The sequence below is a fragment of the Narcine bancroftii genome, chromosome 2 (genome assembly GCF_036971445.1).
Source record: "Narcine bancroftii isolate sNarBan1 chromosome 2, sNarBan1.hap1, whole genome shotgun sequence".
NCBI classification, from domain to species: domain Eukaryota; kingdom Metazoa; phylum Chordata; class Chondrichthyes; order Torpediniformes; family Narcinidae; genus Narcine; species Narcine bancroftii.
The window spans coordinates 182914416-182936336 of NC_091470.1; the positions used below are offsets into that span (position 1 = coordinate 182914416).

Consider the following 21921-nt stretch of genomic DNA (forward strand, 5'->3'; position numbering starts at 1 on the left):
ACTTCGTAGCTATTCAAGCGTCACCTAAAGCTGTGACTATGAAGGAAGTCGAGAGAGAATCCGAACGTGATCCAGAACTCATGGAAGTAAGAGAATGCATACAGAGTGGACAATGGGACAAGTGTACTCACAAGGCTTACATTCCCATTAGAGACGAACTTTGTTGCATCGGACAGTGTGTATTGAGCGATTGCAGATTGGTGATACCGCAAAGATTGAGACTAAAGATCGTATCCTTAGCGCAAGAAGGACACCTAGGTATTGTTGGTACCAAGCAAAACCTCAGGACCAAGGTATGGTGGCCAAGTTGTGATAAAGACGCAGAGAAATTTGTTAAAACTTGTCACAGATGTCAAATCACAAGTAGGAGTAATCCGCCAGAACCGATCCGCAGTACGCAACTTCCGACAGGACCATGGATCGACGTAGCTGTTGATTTTCTTGGACCTTTACCGACGGGTGAATCAATTATGGTAGTGATAGATTACTACAGCAGATACTATGAGTACGTTGTCTTGAAGTCCACAACCACTGAAAAAAACAATACAAGCGTTAGCAGAGATATTCGCAAGGTATGGATTACCTGTTACATTATACTCTGACAATGGTCCACAATTCATTTCAGAGACATTTGCAGAATACATGAGGACCACAGGTATCCACCATCATAAAGTAACTCCGAAATGACCGCAAGCCAACGGAGAAGTAGAGAGACAAAATCAGTCCATTGAAAAACGATTGAGGATTGCACATGCAGAAGGACAAAATTGGCAAGAAGCATTGCTATCTTATGTGGCTGTCTATCGAGCAACGCCTCATGCAACCACTGGAAAAAGTCCTGCAGAAGTATTTTTTGGGAGAAAAATCCGCACAAAAATGCCAGAAATAAAAGAAATCCGAGACGACCAGGAGATGAGGGACCACGATGCTGAAAAGAAAGGTGCAGCAAAGCTGTACACAGATTCGAAACGTGGAGCCAAGTACTCAGACATCATGCCAGGAGATAATGTTCTAGTGAGGCATGAAACTGGTGGTAAGCTAGACATACCTTATTACCATCAACCCTATACTGTCGTATCCAGAAGTGGTAGTATGGTGACAGTCAAGTCTCCGACTGGAGTCCTGTATAAGAGAAATGTATCAAGTGTAAAAAGGTACCAGTCCAGAGATACATTGAGCGAAGAGGTTGAAAGGCCAATACGAGATGCTGAAACTGAGAGACCTGATGATGTTCCAGAGGCAGTTACCAGCACTCCTGATGAAGTGACTAGAGCGCCAGAAACACCCGAAGCCGTGGGGAGCAGTATTTCCGACGTTGAGAGTGAACAACCAAGAAGTGACGACAATATCGCAGGCAGGCCAAAACGAAACCGGAAAGCGACCAAACGATATGAAGACTTTGTGCCATAGTTTTAATAAAAACTTTGGGACAGTATTTAATCTTATATCATAAAGTGCATGTATTAGTGCTGTAGGAAGTAAATTTTATGTAGTTGAGTTATAGTATTACCATTAGTTACGATGTTTGTAAGATTCCGAGGGATATTGGTAAGTGAAGGTAAAGTTTATTTCTGATTAAAGGAGGGATGTCATGATAATGAATATGTATGAGATGTACCGGAAGTCACGTGGTATGGGAGAGAGATAAGAACACAAGCAAGAGAACAAAGGAAACCGGAGAATAAAAAGACACTAAGAAGTTTACCTGATAAACTTGTGTTTAATGTTTTATTAACTTCGCATTTCGGGCCACAAATGTGACAGTCAGCAGAGCTCGGAGGGCTTTGAGGTGTCGTGGGGACCGTGAGGTCCATGATCCCGAGACGACAAACTGGAGGACGTCCATTATTTTGCTCTTCGCCATCTCTGTGACCTTCATAGTGTTGTGGACACCGGTTATGATTATTGAAGTTTGTTTTCAACGCACCGCTGATTTTGACATCGACGCTCCAAAATCACTGTACCTGGCAATTAGAATCGAGCTTCTGCTGATGTATTTGACTTCCTGTGCAAACACCTGTATTTATGCCTTGATACAGTGGAGATTCCGGGAGGAACCGATGAAGGTTATAAAATATCCATTTATTTCCCATCTATGGTTTTTTCAAAAGCCAATTAAGCAGCTGCGATGATTCACAGTTCAGTGCATATTTACAGCCAATAGTAATTAGCCCAGACCGAGATATATTTAAAATAATATTTTAATTATTAATAAACAATAATATGACATGTTATATAATTTATCTGAACTTATCTACTTAAACCTCAACTATGCGCGAATATACTTACGTGTGTATGTGTGTGGTTTTATATGCATACCCACACTCCTGTTCGGCTCCAAATCATGGGTCGTTTACCGGCATCACCTACAGCTCCTCGAATGCTTCCATCAGCATTGTCTCCAATCCATCCTCAACATTCATTGGTGTGACTTCATCTCCAACATCGAAGTACTCGAGATAGCAGAGGCCGACAGCATGGAATCCATGCTGCTGAAGATCAAACTGCGCTGGGCAGGTCACGTCTCCAGGACCATCGCCTTCCCAAGATCGTGTTATATGGCGAGCTCTCCACTGGCCACCGAGACAGAGGTGCACCAAAGAAGAGATACAAGGACTGCCTAAAGAAAGCTCTTGGTGCCTGCCACATTGACCACCGCCAGTGGTCTGATATCGCCTCAAATCGTGCATCTTGGTGCCTCACAGTTTGGTGGGCAGCAACCTCCTTTGAAGAAGACCACAGGGCCCACCTCACTGTCAAAAGACAAAGGAGGAAAAACCCAACACCCAGCCCCAACCAACCAATTTTCCCTTGCACCCGCTGCAACCGTGTCTGCCTGTCCTGCATCGGACTTGTCAGCCACAAACGAGCCTGCAGCTGACGTGGACACTACCCCTCCATGAATCTTCATCTGCGAAGCCAAGGCAAAGAAGAAGAGTATATTTGTGTATGTTTGTGTGTGTCTGCGTGTCTGTGTGTTTATATTTGTGTGTATGTTTGTATGAGTATGTGTGTGTGTTAGTGCGTGTGTCTGTATATTTGTGTATGTTTGTGTGTATGTGTTTATATGTGTGTGTATGTGTGAGTGTGTGTGTCTGTGTGTGTGTCTGCATGTCTGTGTTTATATGTGTGCCTCTATTTGTGTGTGTCTGTGTGTTTATAATGTGTGCGTATATTTGTGTATGTTTGTGTGTGTGTTTATGTGTGTGTGTGTGTGTGTGTGTGTGTGTGTGTGTGTGTGTGTGTGTGTGTGTGTGTGTGTGTGTGTGTGTGTGTGTGTGTGTGTATGTGTTTATCGGGAGGGGGAGTGTGGAATTCCCCAAGCCACTTTAGCTCAGATATAATTGTGTAAAGGCAGTTCAAAATTCAGTCTCATAAAATCCAATGTTGACAGGCAGGCTTTAAATAGGTGCTTACAAGTTCATGAAGTTCAAGAGACCGGGTGACAGACTGTTAATAAACCGCAAAATCCTTGTCGATGTGCTACCCGAGATCTGTCCTTTCCAGACAAATGGCAATCAAAGCGCCCCTTCCATCTGGGTAGGGGACAGGAAGCGAGTGATTCGGGAGTCAGCCGTTCAAATTGACCTTCCATTTTGGTCATGATGCGGCATACACATTCGCCTATAACACGGAAAAATCAAACAAATTTTATATAACGCATTATCCACCGCAATTTCTGGGACTTAGGATTCCATGATCAGACACATGTTCCTCTCTCCACCTCGCTGTGCCTTCCACAGGGACTCCTTCGTGCATGGATTCCTCTGCGCCATACACCCCAGTCTTTCTCCTTTGCCTCTGGCCACTGGAAATGTAACACTTGCACCCATCCTTCCTCCTTCAATTTCTGTCTTTACCGCATCTGTTCCCAAGATGAAGTCTTATAGTCCAGATCTTCCCAAATGCCTGCACTTTTTCCCCAAACGTGGCTTCCTCTCCAGCTCCATCGACTCAGCCATCACCTGCACCTTCTCCACCTCCCACTCCTTTTCCCTGGCCCCCTCTGCCCCAAATAAAGATATATTTCCCCTAAAAGGCCTTTGAACTGAAGTAACACTTTACTCATTTATCCGCAGAACTGAGTTACGCCCTTTGTGGCCTCCTCTATATTGGAGAGACTGGGCACAGATTGGAAGATTACTTTGCTGAACATTTTCTCCCCATCCGCACCTCCCAGGGACATCCCAGCAGACAACGATTTAGGTTCTGTGTCACACTCCCACCCTCATTTGTTAGTCCATGGCCTTAGGTACTGTCCATGCAAGATGGCCAGCAAATTGGAGAAACGGCACCAGATTTCCCCTCGGGGCATTCTCTAGCCTGATAGTATTAACATCCAGTTTTCTGGTTTCTGCAAGCCTCTCCTCTTCCCCCTCCCCTTTCCAGGTCTCTTCCCTCCACCTCCATTCACCCCACATTGAACACAGCTGTTGGCTCCCTTTCTTTCCACCTATCTCTTCCCATCTTTGTGATCGCTCTTCCTGCTGCTTTTACTTCGGACGCCTGCCGACATTTTTCAATACCTTGATGAAAGATTCAAGGGGGAAACGCCGGTGATGCAGTTTTACATTTGTTCTATAAAGGACACTGCTTGACCTGCAGAGTTTCTCAGCATTTTCTCCTGAATCTTTGTTTCAGACTGGAGAAACAGGATGATGCTGCTTACGTGGTGAGAAGGGCCTCCCTTATTTCCCGAGAACTCTGTCTACAAAGGAACTGGAAAATTATATCCATGGGACAAGGAGGTGTGTGAGGGGGCGTTGTTCGTGGAGGACACCAGTGATCCTATCTACCGATTTTCTGTTCATTCTCTAACGGAATAAGTTGAGAAAATATTTGTTTCAAAAGGGGAATAAAATTAGGTAGTATAGGTCACTTTGCACAGGCAAACATCACATTACAGAAACAGAGAGCGAGAGAGAGAGATAGATAGAGAGAGAGAGAGAGAGAGAGAGAGAGAGAGAGAGAGAGAGAGAGAGAGAGAGAGAGAGAGAGAGAGAGAGAGAGAGAGAGAGAGAGGGACAACTGTCGGTGAAAGGCTGCTGAGTGAAAAGCGTTGCATTTTCATAAGGGAAGTTCCGAATTCAGCCAATTCGAAATCTCTGTAGCTCGTTACTGTGTTTCTCCTGAAATTAGGGAAAAGAAGAACCCTTTGCAGTGACCTGGAACATGGCACATTTCTTCGGAAAGACACTTTGGATGCTGACTGAAAGAATTAGGTTTGCCTGGCCAAGGAACAAACACCCACCAAGAACTGCCGGTTTTGTCACAACTTAAGGCACTGGAGCCTGTTGAATGTAATGCCTGTTTAATTCTGTGCATAGTACTAAAAACCGCCTGATACTATTGAACTTGGAGAAGTGAACATTACATGACAGGACAGTGAAAAGAACTTAGGATTGTGAGGGGTTGCATTAAGAATTTAATAGCGATAAGTTAAATAATGATCTTATTGTTCAGTGTTAAGAAAATAAAACCAATTGTGTTTAAGTTGCCTTTGACTTTGATGAATTTGTTTTGCTGCTGATCTCTCCTTTGGACTTGTCGCACTTTGGATTGACCTCCAATCCGATGCCCAACAGCAAATGTGAGGCAGCCTATCAGGATTTTCTCGATGGGACCTCCTGCAGAAAGCTGAGAGAATGACGACCCGTAACCTTTCCCGCCTCAGTCTTCTAAGGTCGTGCAGTCGCTGTTGGGCGTTTCTGACATCTGAGGAGGTGTTATGCAGCCAAAATAGATGGCTGCATAAGTGGACTTTTCCAAACTAATTTGGCAGGGGTATGGGAACCAGAGTGATAGGGAAAAGGGTAGGGAAGATAAAGTAATGGGCAGGAAAAGTAAAATAGGAAAAGTAATGTTGGGAGGAGAAAGAAAAAAATCAGATGGTGCAGTGAGTTTTCGAGTCAATGATAGTGTTAAGAAAATTACAAAGAAAAATAGTGGGCAGGAAAATCAAAAGAAAAGGTTACAGAAGTCACTAGATGTTAAAAGGACAAAGAGCATAAGGGCACTTTATCTGAATGCCTGCAATATTAGAAATAAGGTTAGTGAATTGAGGCGCAAATTGGTACCCATGCCTATGATTTGGTAGCCATCACAGAAACATGGCTACAAGGTGACCCTAAATGGGAATTAAACTTTCAAGGGTATCAGGTGGTGCAGCGAGATAGACAGGATGGAAAGGGAGGTGGAGTTGCACTCTTAATCAAAGATGAGCTCCAGCCATAGAAGATAGGAGCAGGAGTAGGTCACTCGACCCTTCGATCCTGGTCCGCCATTCAACGAGATAATGGCTGATCTTAAAGTTCAGTACCCCATCCCCGCCTTCTCTCCGTAACCTTTAATACCTTTATACTGAAGAAATATATCTAATTCCCTCTTAAATATATTTAATGAACCTGCCTCTACTGCCCTCTGTGGCAATGAATTCCACAGATTCACCACCCTCTGGGTAAAGAAATTCCTCCTCATCTCGGTCCTAAATAGTTTGCCTATTATCCTCAAACCATGTCCCCGGGTTCTGGATTTTCCCATCATTGGAAACATCCCATCTGCATCCATTCTGTCCAGCCTGCCAGAATTTTATATGTTTCTATGAGATCCCCTCTCAATCTTCTAAACTCCTGCGAGAACAATCCCAATTTGCACAATCTTTCCTCATAAGTCATTCCTGCCATTTCAGGTATCAGCCTGGTGAATCGCCTCTGCACTCCCTCCATTGCAAGAACATCCTTCGTTAGATAAGGTGACCAAAACTGCACACAATACTCCAGGTGTGGTCTCACCAAGGCCCTGTACAGCTGCAGTAAGGTATCCTTGTTCCTATACTCAAATCCTCTTGATATGAAGGCCAACATACCATTTGCCTTTTTTAACCGCCTGCTGTACCTGCATGCTCGCCTTCAGAGACTGATGTACAAGTACCCCTAGGTCTCTCTGCACTTCCCCATCACTTAATCTATTGCTATTCAAATAGTAATCTGCCCTCCGGTTTGTATTACCCAAGTGGATAACCTCACATTTATCCACATTGTAGTGCATTTGCCATGTATCTGCCCAGTCCCTCAATTTATACAAATCACACTGGAGCTTCCTGACCCCCTCTTCCGTGCACACAACCCCTCCTAGCTTAGTGTCATCCGCAAATTTGGAGATATTATATCCAATCCCCTCATCCAGATCATTAATGTAAATTGTGAACAGCTGGGGTCCCAGTACAGATCCCTGTGGTACCCCACTGGTCACTGCCTGCTACTCAGAAAACGAGCCATTTATCCCAACTCTCTGTCTTCTACCTGCCAGCCAGTTCTCAATCCACATCAATGCTTTGCCCCCAATCCCATGAGCCTTGATTTTGGAAGCCAGTCGTTTATGCGGGACCTTATCGAGGTAGTAGTGAGGAATGATATAAGAACTCAAGAGCATAATGTTGTGTTCGTTTGGGTAGAGATAAAGAATAACAAAGGAAAAAAAAATTATTGGTGGGTGTTATCTATCGCCCACCAAATAACAATAGTTTAGTGGCACAGGAAATAAATAGAGATAAGTGAGACATGTAATAATGATACAGCAGTAGTCATGGGGGACTTTAACTTCCACATAGATTGGGAAAATCAAGTTGGTCGTGGGAGTCTGGAAGAGGTCTTCATAGAATGCATCCACGATAGCTTTCTTGAGCTGCATGTTAAGGAACCCACAAGAGAAAATGCTCTCCTGGATCTAATGTTATGAAATGAGATAGGTAGAGTAAATGATGTAATAGTCAGAGACCATCTGGGAAATAGCGATCATAGTATGATTGAATTTCTCATTCAGATGGAAGGGGAAATAGTTAGATCTAAAACTAATATATTATGCTTAAACAGGGGTGACTACAATAGGATGAGGGAGAAATTGGGCAGAGTGGACTGGGATCGCAGGGTAATTGATAAAACAGTTGAGGAACAGTGGAAGATTTTCAAAGAAGTATTTTGTAATGCTCAACAAAAATATATTGCTGTCAGGAAAAAGGGCAGCAAGGGAGGGAAAAATCAACCGTGGTTAACAAAGGAAATAAAGGAGAGTATACAATTGAAGGCGCAGGTGTACAAAGCTGCAAAGGGCAGTGGGAAACTGGAAGATAGGGAAAACTTTAAGAGACAACAAGGAGTTATAAAGCGGGTAATAAGAAATGGGAAAAAGGATTATGAAAGTAAATTGGCACAAATTATAAAAACAGAAAGCAAAAAAATTTTTAAATATATAAAACGGAAGAGGGTGGCCAGAGTTGACATAGGACCCTTGGAGGATGAGAAAGGAAAACTGGCAGCAAAAAATGAGGAAGTGGCCGAGGCATTGAACAAATAGTTTGTGTCAGTCTTCACAGTGGAATACACGTCCAGCATGCCCAAGTGCAATAAGGATTTGAATGTTGGGGAGGGCCTTGATAAAATAGTTGTTACAGAGGAAGTAATGATGGAGAAACTAATGGGACTAAAGCCAGACAAATTATCTGGTCCTGATGATATGCATCCAAGGATTCTGAAGGAAATGGCAGAAGTTATAGTTGATGGATTGGTGGTCATATACCAAAATTCCTTGGATTCTGGGCAGGTCCCGGCAGAATGGAAGACAGCAAATGTCACGCCATGTTTTAAGAAGGGATGTGGGCAGAAGACTGGAAATTATCGGCCAATTAGCTTGACGTCTGTAGTTGGAAAAATGCTTGAAGCTATCATTAAAGATGAAATAGTGAAATTTTTGGAACGTAAGGGTTCAATCAGGCAGATGCAACATGGTTTTAGAAAGGGAAGTTCTTGTTTGACAAACTTGTTCGGATTCTTTGATGATATAATGGGTGCGGTGGATAGAGGGGAACAGGTTGATGTTGTATATTTGGATTTCTGCAAAGCGTTTGATAAGATTCCACACAAGAGACTTATCAGTAAGTTACAGGAAAGTGGAGTCCGGGTAAGTATATGGCCTGGATTGAAAATTTGTTGTCTGACAGGAGGCAGAGAGTCGGGATAAATGGGAGTTTTTCAGGTTGGCAGAGAGTGGTAAGTGGGGTGCCGCAGGGGTCAGTGATAGGCCCAGAACTGTTCATCATTTACATTGATGACTTGGAGGAGGGGACAAAATGTGGTGTAGCCACGTTTGCGGATGACACCAAATGGAGTGGAAGAGAAAATTGTAATGAGGATGTGGAGAGTCTGCAGAGGGATATAGTTAACCTGGATGAGTGGGCAAAGGTCTGGCAGATGGAGTACAATGTTAGTAAGTGTAAGGCTATCCACTTTGGCAAGAAAAATAAAAGAGCTGAATATTATTTAAAGGGTGAAAAACTACAGCATGCTGTTGTGCAGAGGGACTTGGGAGTGCTTGTGCATGAATCGCAAAAAGTTAGGTTGCGGGTGGAGCAGTTTATTAAGAAGGCAAATGGAATGTTGGCCTTCATCGCTAGAGGAATTGAATTCAGGTGTAGGGAGGTAATGTTGCAACTGTACAAGGTACTGGTGAAACTGCACCTGGAGTACTGTATCCAGTTCTGGTCTCCATATTTGAGGAAGGATATACTGGCTTTGGAGACGGTCCAGAGGAGGTTTACTAGGTTGATCCCTGGAATGAAGGGGTTGACTTATGATGAAAGATTAAATCACCTAGGATTGTATTCGCTCGAGTTCAGAAGAATGAGGGGAGATCTTATGGAAACATGTAGGATTATGAAGGGTATTGATAGGATAGATGTAGGAAGGTTTTTTGAGCTGGCTGGGGAAATTAAAATGAGAGGACACAGTCTCAATATTCGGGGGAGTAGATTTAGGACAGAGATGAGGAAAAATAGTTTTTCCCAGAGAGTAGTGAATGTTTGGAATTCTCTAACCAGGGAAGTGTTTGAGGCTGCCTCATTAAACATACTTAAAATTCGGTTAGATAAATGTTTACATGATAGAGGAATGAGGGGATATGGGGAGAAGGCAGGTTGGTGGAGTTAGGTCATAAATTAGATCAGTCACGATCGTATTGAATGGCGGAGCAGGCTCGATGGGCCATTTTTGGCCTACTCCTGTTCCTACCTCCTATGTTCCTATTTTCCAAACGTGGTTTATTCAGGAGAAGATTAGGGGGACTTCTTGATGAATGGCGCGAGGGTGGTCGAGATACCAGCAAAAGTGGCGAATGAGAGCTCAAATTTGATATTAAAGATTTAGATTTGAACATAATGGTTTGGGTAACGGGGGATGTCATCCCGGTGCATGTAAATGGAACTCTGTACTTCGGCATGAACGAGATAGGTGGAAGGTTTCATTTCCCTGCTGTGGCATTCTTGGTTAAGAATTTAAAGGATGTGCGAAAGTTAAATGCAGTGCAATGTAGATCAGCTATGTTGTTCTTATTTAACATTCATTTATATGATTTTAGATTCTGGTTTACAAATTCGGAACAGGACTGGCCACGGGATCTGCAAATTTTGCATCCAAAATGTATTTCTGCCTCTCAAAGACGGAGCGGAAACAGGCCATGTCGGCCTTTCGAGTCCACACCAGTTCACTAGATCACCTCCACTAGCTCAAACCTCTCACTCAACACCAATAACTTTCTTACTCCCTCACGTCCATGAGCACATCCAACCTTCTCTTAAATGACAGAAGGGACCCTGCCGCAACTATATAATTTTGAAGATCATTCCATTCTGCCACCACTTGCTGAGTGAAAAGGCCACCTCTAATATTTCTACTAACGTTTTGCTCCCTTAATCTTAACTCATGACCTATTGTTCCAACCTACGCTGCCCTCAGGGGAAAGAGTCTGTTTGTGTTTAGTCTATCGATACATTTAATCATTTAAAAAAAACTCTATCATGTCCCCTCTCAGTCGTCTACGTTCCGATGAATAAAGTCCCAGTCTCCTTTATCTCTCCCTGTAATCCAGATGCTGTAAGACATGCAACATCCTGGTAAACCTTCTCTGCACCCTCTCCAACTTATCTATATCCTTTATATAATTTGGAGACCGGAACTGAGTACAGCACTCCAAACCTGGCCTCACCAATGCCTTAAACAGCTGCAGCATCACCTCCAGGCTCCCATACTCTATACTATGATTTATGAAGGCCAACACGCCATATGTCTTATTAACCACCCTATCTAAATGGAAGTACACCTTCAGTGGACTCTGTACCATAGCCCCAGGTCGCACTGGTCCTCTGCGTGACTCAGTGCCCTCCCCTTATCTGAAATGTCCTATTCTGGTTGTTGTTACTGAACTGACACACCTCACACTTGTCTACATTGAATTCCATGTGCCTCCACTCAGCTCACTCTTCCAAACAAACCAAATCCTTCTGTAAACCAAGAAAATCTACCTCACTATCCACCACTCCCCCTATTTTCGTATCATCCGCATATTTGCTTACCAGTTAACCACACCCTCCTCTAAAGCATTAATATAAATAGTAAACAGCAAAAGACTCATCACCGTTCCCTGAGGCACCCCGCTTGTCCCAGGCTTCCAACCTGACATACAGTTGTCCAGCATGAATCTCTGCTATCTATCTACCAGCCACCTCTGAATCCACGTCACTATCTCTCTACTAATTCCTAGTGACTGAACCTTCCTTATTAACCTTCCATGCGGAACCTTATCAAAATCCTTACTAAAATCCAAATAGATCACATCCACTACTTTCCCTTAACCCACTTCTTTTTCTCACTTCCTCAGAAAACTCACCAAGGATCATCAAACATGACTTTCCTTTTACAAACCCATGCTGGGTGCCCCTAATAAATCCCCACAAATCCAGATGTGCGTATATACTGTCTAGAATAATACCCTCCATATCGTTCTCCACCACCGAAGTAAAACTTACTGGCCGATAATTACTTGGCTTACACCTACTGACTTTTTGAAGAATGGAACAACATTTATAACCTTCCAATCCTGTGGTACCACCCGCTCCTCCAGTGAAAAATCACTGTCAGTGCCCCGCTATTTGTTCCCTGACCTCCCTTAAAGTCCTGGGAATATCCCATCAGCACCAGTAGACTTATCCACCTTAATCGAATCTAGAATCTCCAAAACCCTCGCTTTACTAATCCATATCGTTTCCATAACTAAGCCCTTTGCCTCTCTTATATCGCATTGCCCAATGTCCCTTTTCCTCGTGAATACTGACGAGAAAAAATTACTCAATATTTCTCCCATCTCATACACTTCGTGACATAGCTCACCGGTCCCATCATCCAGTGGACATATTCTATCCTTATCCCTCCTTTTTCTGTTAACATATCTGTAAACATCCTGAGGATTCACCTTCACCTTATTAGCTATGGACTCCTCAGAGCTTCTTTTTGCCTTTCTAATTTCCCTGCAATCTAAGTAACGACCATACATCTCCTCAATCCCTTTTTTATTTGTTATAGGCTACCATCTTGTCCCAAACCAACTTCATAATTTCAGCATAAAACTAAGGCTCCCTCGAACCTTTAGTCTTCCCCTTTGGCCTGGCTGGAACATAAAGATCCTGTACTCTCAAAATCGACCCACTAAATGACCCCAGATTTTCTCTACATCCTTTCCGGCAAAAAGATCAGCCCACACAACATTCTGCAAATCCCTTCTCATTTCTCCAAATCTGGCCTTCCCTCACCCGAGGACATTCAACTTCGGACCCGACCGATCACTTTCAATCATTCATCTAAAGCTAATGGACCGATGATCCCTGGATCAGAAGTTCTCTCCAATGCTTAGCGCCGTCATCTTCGCCCATTGCATTCCAAAACAACATATCTATCTCCGCTCCCCCACTAGTCGGTATCTCAACATATTGCTGCAAAAAGCAATCCTCAACACAATGCATAAATACTAAACCATCCTGCCCTTTTACTGACAGCGTTTTCCAATCTATGTCTGGAAAATTGAAATCCCCAAACAACACCACCCTATTCCTACTGCAATCTCACCTATTTCCTTGAACATTTGCTTAGTTTCCTTTCCCCATTTGGAGGCCTATAATATACTCCCATAATAGTAACTTCACCCTTCTTATTTTTCAGCTCTACCCACACTGCCTCCCTTGACGAGCCCTCCAGTCTACCTTGCCTCAGCTCTGCTTTAATATCCTCCCTGACAAGTAATGCCACACCACCCTCTCTTAATCCACCAACTCTGTCACATCTAAAGCAGCGAAATCCTGGAACATTAAACTGCCTGTCACAACCTTCCTTTAACCTCGTCTCACTAATGGTCACAACATCATAATGCCACATGTCAATCCACACCTTTAGCTCATCCAGCTTCCTTACTACGCTCCTCACATTAAAATATATACAACTCTGGGAGCATTTTAACTTCTGCATATCCTCCTATCTTCCATTCTCACAATTTTTACTACAACATCCTTTTACTACTTCCTTCTTTTCCCCCCTCAAATTATTCATACTTGTTTCTTTCCTTAGCCTACTACAAATGCCCCTGCCAGGAGACTGGTCCCTCTGGGATTATGATGTAACCCATCATTACGGTATAGGTCCCATCCTCCCCAAAAAAGGTCCCAGTGGTCCAAGAACTTGAAACCCTGTCTCTTACTCCACCCCTTTAGCCACATGTTTAACCTCCACCTAATTCTACTTCTGCCCTCACTGTCACGTGGCACAGGTAGCAATCCAGAGATTACCCTCTTAGTGGTCCTCCTTTTAAGCACCCTATCCAACTCCTTATACTCATTCTGCAGGACTACTTCCTCATTCCTTCCCACATCATTAGTACCAAAATGTTCCACAACCTGAGGCTCATTAGCCTCCCATTTTAGGATGTTCTGAACGCGCATAGTCATATCCCGGACCCTGGTAGCAGGGAGGCAAAACACCATCCGGTTTTCCTTATCACTTCCACAAAAAAACACTGTCTGTCCTCGTAACCATCCTGAACAGAAATACTGACTGACCATTTCTCTCCACTGATGCTCCCTGACTCGCTGGGAATATAGGTACATCAGAGCTCAGTGCAGGCCATTCAGCCTACGACGCTGAATACAGTGATGTAAATGTACTCCACAGCAAACTATTTCCCCACCTCACACCCTTAACACTCTTAGGAAGCCTTCCAGTTGCTGGATATTAAAGAACGATTCCAGTATCTGCAACTCTTGTCTTTCTTTTTATATTTTAATCAGTCACATGAATCTCCTTCATCTCTCTCCTCTTTATCTCCTTCCCAGGGTGCGGCCTCTCATGGAACCATCGCCGCCTTGACCTGTTGGATTTTGTGATGTGTCTCATACAATCGCAATATGCAAACTTCGCCGGATACTCTTCTGATCCTTGGTTCAGCTTCGCTAAACAATCAGTTCAAAGTGGCAGTCGTTGAAATCAAGGGAATATTTTTTTACCTGAAACTAAATTTATTAGATTATCATGGATGGCACTTGGAAAATTAGATTCTCAAATCGAAAAGGTCCATCTGACCATATCAGGAACACTACTTGAAACAATGAAGTCTGACAGACGCACTGAAGTGTGACCAAATCCCTTCAGAGACGAGGATAAAGGGAGATGGATAAACGCGATTCTCCGGTGACACGGTTCAAGGTCACGTGTGGCAGCGAGCTTGCACCTGATCCTTGTTTATTGCGATCGTCCTTGTCAATTACTGTGGACCGAGAAGACTCAGTTCATCACTTTCGAATGTCTGTTAAATCCAGTCTGTGGAGATGTTACGTAATTTAATGTCCCCGTGGAAACATGGATCCTAGAAATAAGGCTTCACCCTGAATTTCTTCGTTCTGACACGTAGAATGTTCAGCATCGAAAACGATCCTATCCTCACCCTACGCAACGAATGGACGTCACGGAAATATTCTATCCCATTCTTTCAATTGTCGGCATTCCTGGTAAGTGATTTTGTGGCGAGCATCTCCGTTTGGTTCTTCGTCGTCCTTATTCCAGACGACTATCCCCTCTTAACTGCGTGTTGTAATCACTGAAGATTGATCCACTTTTCACTTACATCGGAAAAACTGCTGCGTAATTTTCTGCTTCTGCCGTCATCAGGGACAGATCGGTTCTGATTGGAATAGAGAGAGAAAGTTGGTCAGCCGTCGTCCTGTCAGGATGGCATAATATGTGGAAAATTCAATAGTCGACCTGAGTCAAGGGTGCTTCAGCGGAGACAGGTGAGGCCACAGTCAGTAGTTTACTGCAGAGAGACCGGGCTAATAGGGTACATATCCAACCCTGCGCGACACGACGCAGACTGGACTGGGACCTGTATTATAGCAAATGCATTGGGCACAGAGTGCAATTTTCAGTTAATATCGGCTGCTTAACCTATGTTTGGTTAATGCCGACTATCTCCAGTCCTCCTGCACCCCTGGGCATCTTTTAAATCATTGCCCTACTCGCTTTACACATACGACTGCGTGGCCTCGAAGGTCAATAATTACATTACTTACAAATGCGTTGACAAAACCACATTAGTGTGTCGTTCCAAAGTGGGTGATGGGTCGCAAACAGGATGGACATTGTAAATATGGTTGAATGGTGTATCAACAACAACCCCTCTCTCAATGTCACCTAACACTAGGAGCTGATTGTAGAGTATAGGAAGTGAAAATCAGGCGTGTACTATAATTCAGAAATCATAGGTGGAGAGAGAAATGAATTTTCAAATCATGGGAGTCGAAATCTCGAAGCACCTTTTCTCTACACAATATACCGATGTCATCATGAAGAAGGTATTTCAAAGTCTTTGTTTTCTCAGGTGTTTGCCGAGGTTTGCCGTCAGAGTTGGGTCGATGTGTGGTGGAAATTGTTCGGACCGGCTGCATTACAGCTGGCAATGGAGAAGCATTACCTTTAAGTGCAAAACCTTGGAAGGGTCTCTTTTCACTGAACATTCAATGAGAGGCAAATCCACGCCTCTGCCCTCCCGTTGCTCCCATCAGGGGTGTAGGTGCCATAATACTCGTACTACTAAAATCCTAATCAATGAGAGTCTCTCCCCAACCATCCCCCACCCACTCACCCTCCCACCCCCAATCAGTCTGTTAAACAGACTCAATCAGAAGCTCTTACAAATACTTTTATTTTGCACCTTATTAACGACAATAATTTTTTTTGTATTCATACATTCAGTTTGTTATATTTCTATCTGTGTTTACACATCTCTCTTTTGTGTTCAGATATTTTCTTTGAGAACAGATTACACACTCGATCGGTGGAAATTCTACCTTGTCCGCAGCAAACAAATAATCTTAATGTTGCATTTGAGGTCATGTACGTGGTCTGAGAATGTACTTGAAACTTGAAGGAGATCACAATCACCAGCTGCTCTCCATTCGATTGGACAATTAATGCAAATATTTTGGCGTCGGAGCCATCCTTCAGTTGGGAAGACCCGCGGATTCGTGGTATCAAATGTTGAATATGCAGTCGATCAATACTGTTTCACTTCTCACATCCTTCTTCATCTATTAAAATTTTAACACATAACATTACAACTCGTCCATGATGTGCTGGCCGTTGTAAACCTCATCAACAACATCCCATTTTGTTCAGCTCCCACCCATGACGGTGTATTTTTCTAACGCCCATGTTCATATCTAAGTGCATTTTAAATGTCGTAACCAAATCCACCTCCACTAAAAAAAAAACATGCAATAAATCCAGGACGCCCAAGATTTTGGAATAAATTGAAAGCGTACCTTGAACACATACCCTGGACTCTCCTCAACTGCAATTTGCTATGGTAGGCCCAAGCAGCAGATGTGGGCTGTCCACACCAACTTGACTGCTCATAATGTTGTACACCCCTATAAATTCAGATCTTACCTTTTCTCGGTCAGTGAAGCCCAAGCCCTGTCAACCTTTCTTCAAACGATGTTCACAAATCCAGGCACACTCTCCATAGCCATATTTATAATGAGGCGACATTTTAAACGTTTTAAACTGTTTATCATCTCGTGCACGGAGAAAAGTGAAAAAGGTATTGTTTTACGGGATATCCACACAAAACAACCCATATAAAATTACAGCAATCAGTGAAGGAAGAACAAATAGTACAAGTGATACAATTAGAATAAAATTATAGCATGTCGTGTTTAAGGTTCTGGTACTGTTAAACAGTGCAAGGGATTACGTTTGTCTCATAATACGTCTATTCAAGAGGGTGACAGTGGGAAACTTAATGCCCTTAAAACTAGCAAGGTGCGTTTTCCAAACTCGGGCTTCTTCAGCTCGACAGGAGGGAGAAGCAGAAATAATTATGGGGTGGAATGGATATTCTAACATGTAGACTGATTATTCATCCAAGAGGCGGAGGCAGGTATTTACGGCGCCGATGGACGGAATGTTGACTCGTTAGAGAGTCCTGAGCTGTGTTCGTTACTCGCCGAAGACTGTTGAGACAGGTGTCGGGGCATTTCACAATTCTATCAGTGATTCACGCGCACTGCATGCTGCATTTGCACAAAAGAGTCACGTTCAATGGGGCCATGCATTTTAACCTCAGCGTTGCTGCACTTTCCGTACCGCCAGAGTAAAGTCACCAAAAGACTCATTTACAGGCGCATACAAATGACCCGGTTAGGATATTCACAATGTTTCCATTGTTAACCCAGTTACCCTGTGTTTCTGATAGTTGAATAGTTTTGCATTCTGTTTCAGCTAACCTGCTCTCCGTTGTGGTCCTGTCCTGGGGAATGCCCCACCTCTCCAAAGGAGTGATTCGTTACATGGTAACTATGGCAGTTGCAGACACAATGGTCTGTGTGTTTAACGTTACGTTGGGAAACGTCTTCCTCTATCATTTCCCGCGTTCCTTCCTGGCCCACACCTCCATTTGCCGTCTGGGAGCCGTCATACAGAAAACCAGTGTGCAATTCTCTGTCTTGTCCACGCTATCATTCACCATCGACCGCTGCATTGCCATTTGTTGGCAGAAATTGAAAAACAAATATTGTACCAAAAGGATCGCCGTGGTAATTACATCGACCGTGTTTGTCTTCAGCCTTTTGATGCACATCCCAGCTTATTTCCAGTATGAAGCCATGAACGTTGTGGATGGTGTCAAATTGGGCTGCAGTACCATAAAACAATATTTTTCTTCACCTGCATGGCAGACTTACAGATGGTTGTCCAACAGCTTTGTATCATATGTTCCACTGCCGCTGATGTTGATATTGAATTCTCTCACCGCCCGACACATCTTACTGGTCAGCAGCGCTCGGAGGGCTTTGAAGCGCCGTGGGGACCGTGAGGTCCCTGATCCCGAGATGATAAACCGAAGGACGTCCATTATTTTGCTCTTCGCCATCTCTGGGACCTTCATAGCGTTTTGGACTCCCGCTATGATCATTGGCATTTTTTCCCAATTCATCGCACATTTTGCCAACCACGTCGGGAAGTCACGGTACGTGGCCATTAGAAGTTCAATTCTTCTGCTGTATTTCAGTTCCTGTGCAAATACTTGTGTTTATGCATTGACTCAAAGGAGATTCCGCGAGGAAGCGACGAAGGTGTTAAAATACCCATTTATCGGCCTTTTACGTTTTTTTTATAATACTAATTAAGCACCCGCTGTTAATCAGAGTTCATGGCCCTGTTCCTCGTTGGTTTCAAATTTCGATTCTTGACGTTTCTGAATCTTCACCTGTTTTGAAAACTCAGTTAAAAATATTTCTGATTCGAATTTTCATATACAGCTTCTCCAACCGGGGCAATTCCCTGGTCAATTGATTAGACATGTTGGGTTTGCTGACGTTAGTGTGTCCTACTTTAAAGAAACAATTCCCAAGTGTTGAGTTGTATTTCGACTTAGATTATATCAAAATGTGGTGACATAAACTTCAGTAAATAGAAATAGTTGATGTTTTAGTTCTGCAGGTGAGTAAATAATTGCAATGGGTGTCACGCCACACAGCCAGCCACTCGCCAAGTTTTCAGGCAGGGCGATCCAACAGCTATTCATACCAAAACGATTTCACACAGCTCACGGGATAGACATAAGGCCGAGCCTGGTGGCGCTTGTTTCCTCGACATGCCTACAGCTACAGGACGTATTACAGGAGGGGCAGAGCGGCCCTGTTGCTCATTTTGCAAACGACAGCGACATGGATCTTCACCCTGCTCCACTCAGCTGCAGAGCGCGATATGAACTTGGCTGCAATCCCATTCCAGGATCCAATATAATCCACACTCCTTGAATTGGATTTGAGCAGGTCTCCTCTCTAATTGTAACTTCCATCGTGTCTACTATGCAGGACGAGGATCCAAAGAAAGATTTTAGATCAACGTCAACAAGAACAACGTTTGTGAAACTATTGGAAAATGTCTGAGGGCTGTGATGATTTTGCACTTGGAGGAAGACATTTATCTGGGATAGTTGGCATGATTTTGTGGATGGCAGGGCCTATCCAAACCATTTGGGGCTTCTTTCGAGAAGCGGATAACGTAGTGCAGATGAGGAAGGTGACAATACATTTTGCACACTCTTGACAGGTTTCTACATAATGCAGTGACCATACATCGATAGATCCTGCGATCTCAGGCAAGTCGCGTTTGATTTCAACATTGGCCTGGTAACAGAAGGTCATTGTTGTTGACGGAACATCAATGACCTTCTGTGGTTGTGCTCACAGAATAACCTACAGCACTAAGGGCCTTGAATTCCTCTCCTGTGTGAAGCTCAATTTTTCTCTCTTTTACATAGGTATCTCTTTACTTGGTCCCACCACCTTTGCCGGTCACTCATTGCATGCACCCAGCACTCCAGCCTCTGAGTGAAAACAGACCTCTTACATCCCACTTACTTGCTCTGGCTGGAAACTACCTTCACCCCTATTTATCCTAATGTATTGATCTTGATACTAAATTCCTTGAAACCATTGTAGAGCTCGTCGAAAGAACCAAAGACTTGTTGATCCAAACCAAGGCTTTTATTAGCAAAAGACCGGAGCTCTTCACAGGTGGCCGACCAGTCCGGAATGATCCGACCTGGCTAGGGACACAACCCTTTAAGGCCCAAACAATAGGTGTGGCTTAGCTCTCAGCCAATCGCTGTAAGCACAGTCTAGATACAGTAACTATATACACTATGTACATTGGTGATAGATCTGTACTATCACATTCACCCCTTCTTGGAGAATTGACCCGGGAAAAAAAAAAAACAAAAACGAGGGAGAGAATGAAAAGGAAGGGGTAGGTCAAGGACTGTAGCGGTCAGGGGGTCTGACCATCCGGCGTGACCGCCGTGGTGCCGGGATTGGGGTCGCTGGAGTGGTGTCACCAGCGGGCTCATCGGGTGCGACTGCTCCGTCGCTCAATTCCCCAGTCGTTTTGTCGGCAGGGTGGCCTGAGTCATTGGGGTGCTGTTGGTCCTCCTGTTGCGGCACGGGGCCTGGAGCATAAGGAGTTGGGGGGTTTGCTGGGTCTACCGCGTCCTGAGCTAGGTCCCGCACCGAAACAGTGTCCTCCCGCCCGTCTGGGAACTCCACGTATGCGTAATGTGGGTTCGCGTGGAGTAGAGTCACTCGGTCGACCAAGGGGTCATTCTTTGAGTGCCGGACGTGGCGTCGCAAAAGGACGGGGCCAGGGACGGTGAGCCATGCCGGTACAGTGGTTCCCGATTCGGATTTCCTCGGGAAAAGGAACATCCTTTCGTGGGGGGTGGCATTTGTTGCAGTACATAGGAGGGAGCGGATGGAGTGTAAGGCACTAGTGAGAACCTCCTGCCAGTGAGAGGTGGGGAGACCTTTAGACCGGAGAGCCAGTGTAACCGCTCTCCATATGGTGGCATTCTCCCTCTCGACCTGGCCATTACCGCGTGGGTTATAGCTCGTGGTCCTGCTTGAAGCAATGCCACACTCCAGAAGGTACTGTTGCAGCTCTGCACGCATGAATGAGGACCCCCTATCACTGTGGATGGAATTGGGGTACCCGAAGATGGTGAAAATACTGTGAAGGGCCTGTATCACTGAGGTGGCAGTGGTGTCTGGGCAGGCCACAGCGAATGGGAAGCGGGAGTATTCGTCGATGGCCGTAAGGATGTAGGTATTACGGTTGGTCGACGGTAGGGGTCCCTTAAAGTCTACACTAAGACGCTCGAAGGGGCGGGTGGCTTTGATGACGTGGGAGTTATCCGGACGGAAGAAGTGGGGCTTGCATTCGGCGCACACCGAACAGGCTCGGGTCATGGAGCGGATCTCCTCAATTGTGTAGGGTAAGTTGCGCGCCTTGACAAAGTGAGCAAACCTAGTGACCCCTGGATGACAGAGCGCCTCATGGAGTTTCCGTAGTCTGTCCATCTGTATGCTGGCACACGTCCCCCTGGAGAGCGCGTCAGGCGGGTCGTTGAGCTTACCAGGCCGGTACAGGATGTCATAGTTAAAGGTGGAGAGTTCGATTCTCCATCTGGCGATTTTGTCGTTTTTTATCTTACCACGCTGGGTGTTGCTGAACATGAAGGAGACCGCGTGTTGATCAGTCAACAGTGTAAAGCGCCTCCCAGCGAGGTAATGTCTCCAACGACGTACCGCTTCAACTATGGCCTGGGCCTCCTTCTCGATCGAGGAGTGTCTACTCTCCGGACCCTGGAGGGTTCTGGAGAAGAAGGCTACAGGCCGACCGGCCTGGTTCAAGGTGGCTGCCAGGGCGAAGTCGGATGCATCGCTCTCGACTTGAAACGGGACAGACTCATCGATCGCGTGCAGCGTCGCAGCAGCGATGTCAGATTTGATTCGATCGAAAGCCGCTGTGGCTTCGGTCGAGAGGGGAAAAGAGGTGGTCTTGATAAGAGGACGTGCCTTGTCGGCGTAGTTTGGAACCCATTGTGCGTAATAAGAGAAAAGGCCCAGGCAGCGTTTGAGAGCTTTCTGGGTATGTGGGGGGGGGGTAAGTCCATTAAGGGACGCATGCGGTCAGGATCTGGCATGACTATCCC

General features: G+C 44.6%; 1 protein-coding gene across 1 annotated transcript; it reads left to right on the forward strand.

Moving 5' to 3' along the window:
* The first annotated feature begins 17716 nt into the window (after nucleotides 1-17716).
* LOC138753005 (neuromedin-U receptor 2-like) lies at nucleotides 17717-18719 on the forward strand. Its single transcript, XM_069915599.1, has 2 exons — nucleotides 17717-18499; nucleotides 18651-18719. The coding sequence occupies exons 1-2, from the start codon at nucleotides 17717-17719 to the stop codon at nucleotides 18717-18719; spliced, it is 852 nt and encodes a 283-aa protein (XP_069771700.1).
* The last annotated feature ends 3202 nt before the right edge of the window (nucleotides 18720-21921 follow it).